The sequence below is a fragment of the Lipotes vexillifer genome, unplaced genomic scaffold (assembly GCF_000442215.2).
Source record: "Lipotes vexillifer unplaced genomic scaffold, Lipotes_vexillifer_v1.1 scaffold225, whole genome shotgun sequence".
Classification (NCBI taxonomy): domain Eukaryota; kingdom Metazoa; phylum Chordata; class Mammalia; order Artiodactyla; family Lipotidae; genus Lipotes; species Lipotes vexillifer.
The window spans coordinates 2,234,350-2,235,480 of record NW_006787630.1 but is presented as its reverse complement, the minus strand read 5'-3'; the positions used below and the strand labels follow the sequence as shown (position 1 = coordinate 2,235,480).

Here is a 1,131-nt window from a genome sequence, read left to right as displayed (position 1 = left end):
GGTGGGGCTGGAGCAGGTGGAGCTTGGACTGGGTGGGAGGGAGGAAGACGGGGGATAATGGGGGTTGGGCTCGGAGCCCTGCTACTTCTTGCCCCACCCGTCTCGGGATCCTAGGATGCATCTGCCTCTCCTGGTCTCAGTCTTGGGGGCCTCATCCTACCCCTAATGACTCCGCCCTCCCCCACCACCCTGGGCTCCTCTCTGACATCCCCTCCTCTCCTGCCCCTTCAACTTGTGGGCCCTGGAGACCCTCCCGGGACAGGTCCTGCCTGTATTCGAGTGGCTGGACAGTGGGGGACCCGCAAGGAGGGCGCAGATAGGGAAAGGTCCAGACCAGGCAGGGGGCCACACGCTGGGCTCCCGTCCCTCCCAGGTCTCGGTGCAGGCCACGTGCGCCACCCTGACCGCCATGAGCGTGGACCGCTGGTACGTGACTGTGTTCCCGCTGCGCGCCCTGCACCGCCGCACGCCCCACCTGGCGCTGGCTGTCAGCCTTAGTATCTGGGCGGGTGAGTGCAGCGCGGAGGCCGCACGGGGTAGGGGGGACAAGTTTTCGTGCCCTGGGCTCACACTCCACACACGCACTCACTGCATCTCCCCGGACCTCGCTCCTGCATCTGGGAAATGGACGCAATGGCCTTCCCTGCGAGGGCTACTGAGGGCGCGGAACCGGGCAGACGCGCGCCTAGGAGGCGCTCAATGTCCGTTGCCCTAACCCTAACCCTAACCGGGGTTAGAGGCACCGGGGAGACCAGGGCCCGGGCCCCCTCGCGCCCCTCGTCCCCCGGGCCAGGTCTTCAGCCGGGCCTGTGATGCAGGCTCCGCGGCCGTGTCCGCGCCAGTTCTCGCCCTACATCGCCTCTCGCCCGGACCGCGCACCTACTGCAGCGAGGCCTTCCCCAGCCGCTCCTTCGAGCGCGCCTTCGCGCTCTACAACCTGCTGGCGCTCTACCTGCTGCCGCTGGTCGCCACCTGCGCCTGCTACGGGGCCATGCTGCGCCACCTGGGCCGGTCCGCCGTGCGCCCCGCGCCCGGCGACAGCGCCCTGCAGGTGCGCGGCGGGGTGGATTGGGGGAGCGGCCGGGCAGGGGATGGGGGGATGGCACAGTAGGGGGGAGTGAGGTGCATTTG

At 69.2% G+C, this 1,131-nt stretch overlaps 1 protein-coding gene across 1 annotated transcript in view; it reads left to right on the top strand.

The window, feature by feature from the left end:
- The window catches only part of KISS1R (KISS1 receptor), a 3,495-nt gene that overhangs the window by 1,393 nt on the left and 971 nt on the right, over nucleotides 1-1,131 (top strand). Inside the window, exons 3-4 of the mRNA XM_007460404.1 lie at nucleotides 374-509; nucleotides 819-1,051. Of these exons, the coding sequence (XP_007460466.1) occupies nucleotides 374-509; nucleotides 819-1,051 (369 nt within the window). The remainder of the gene's footprint in view (nucleotides 1-373; nucleotides 510-818; nucleotides 1,052-1,131) is intronic.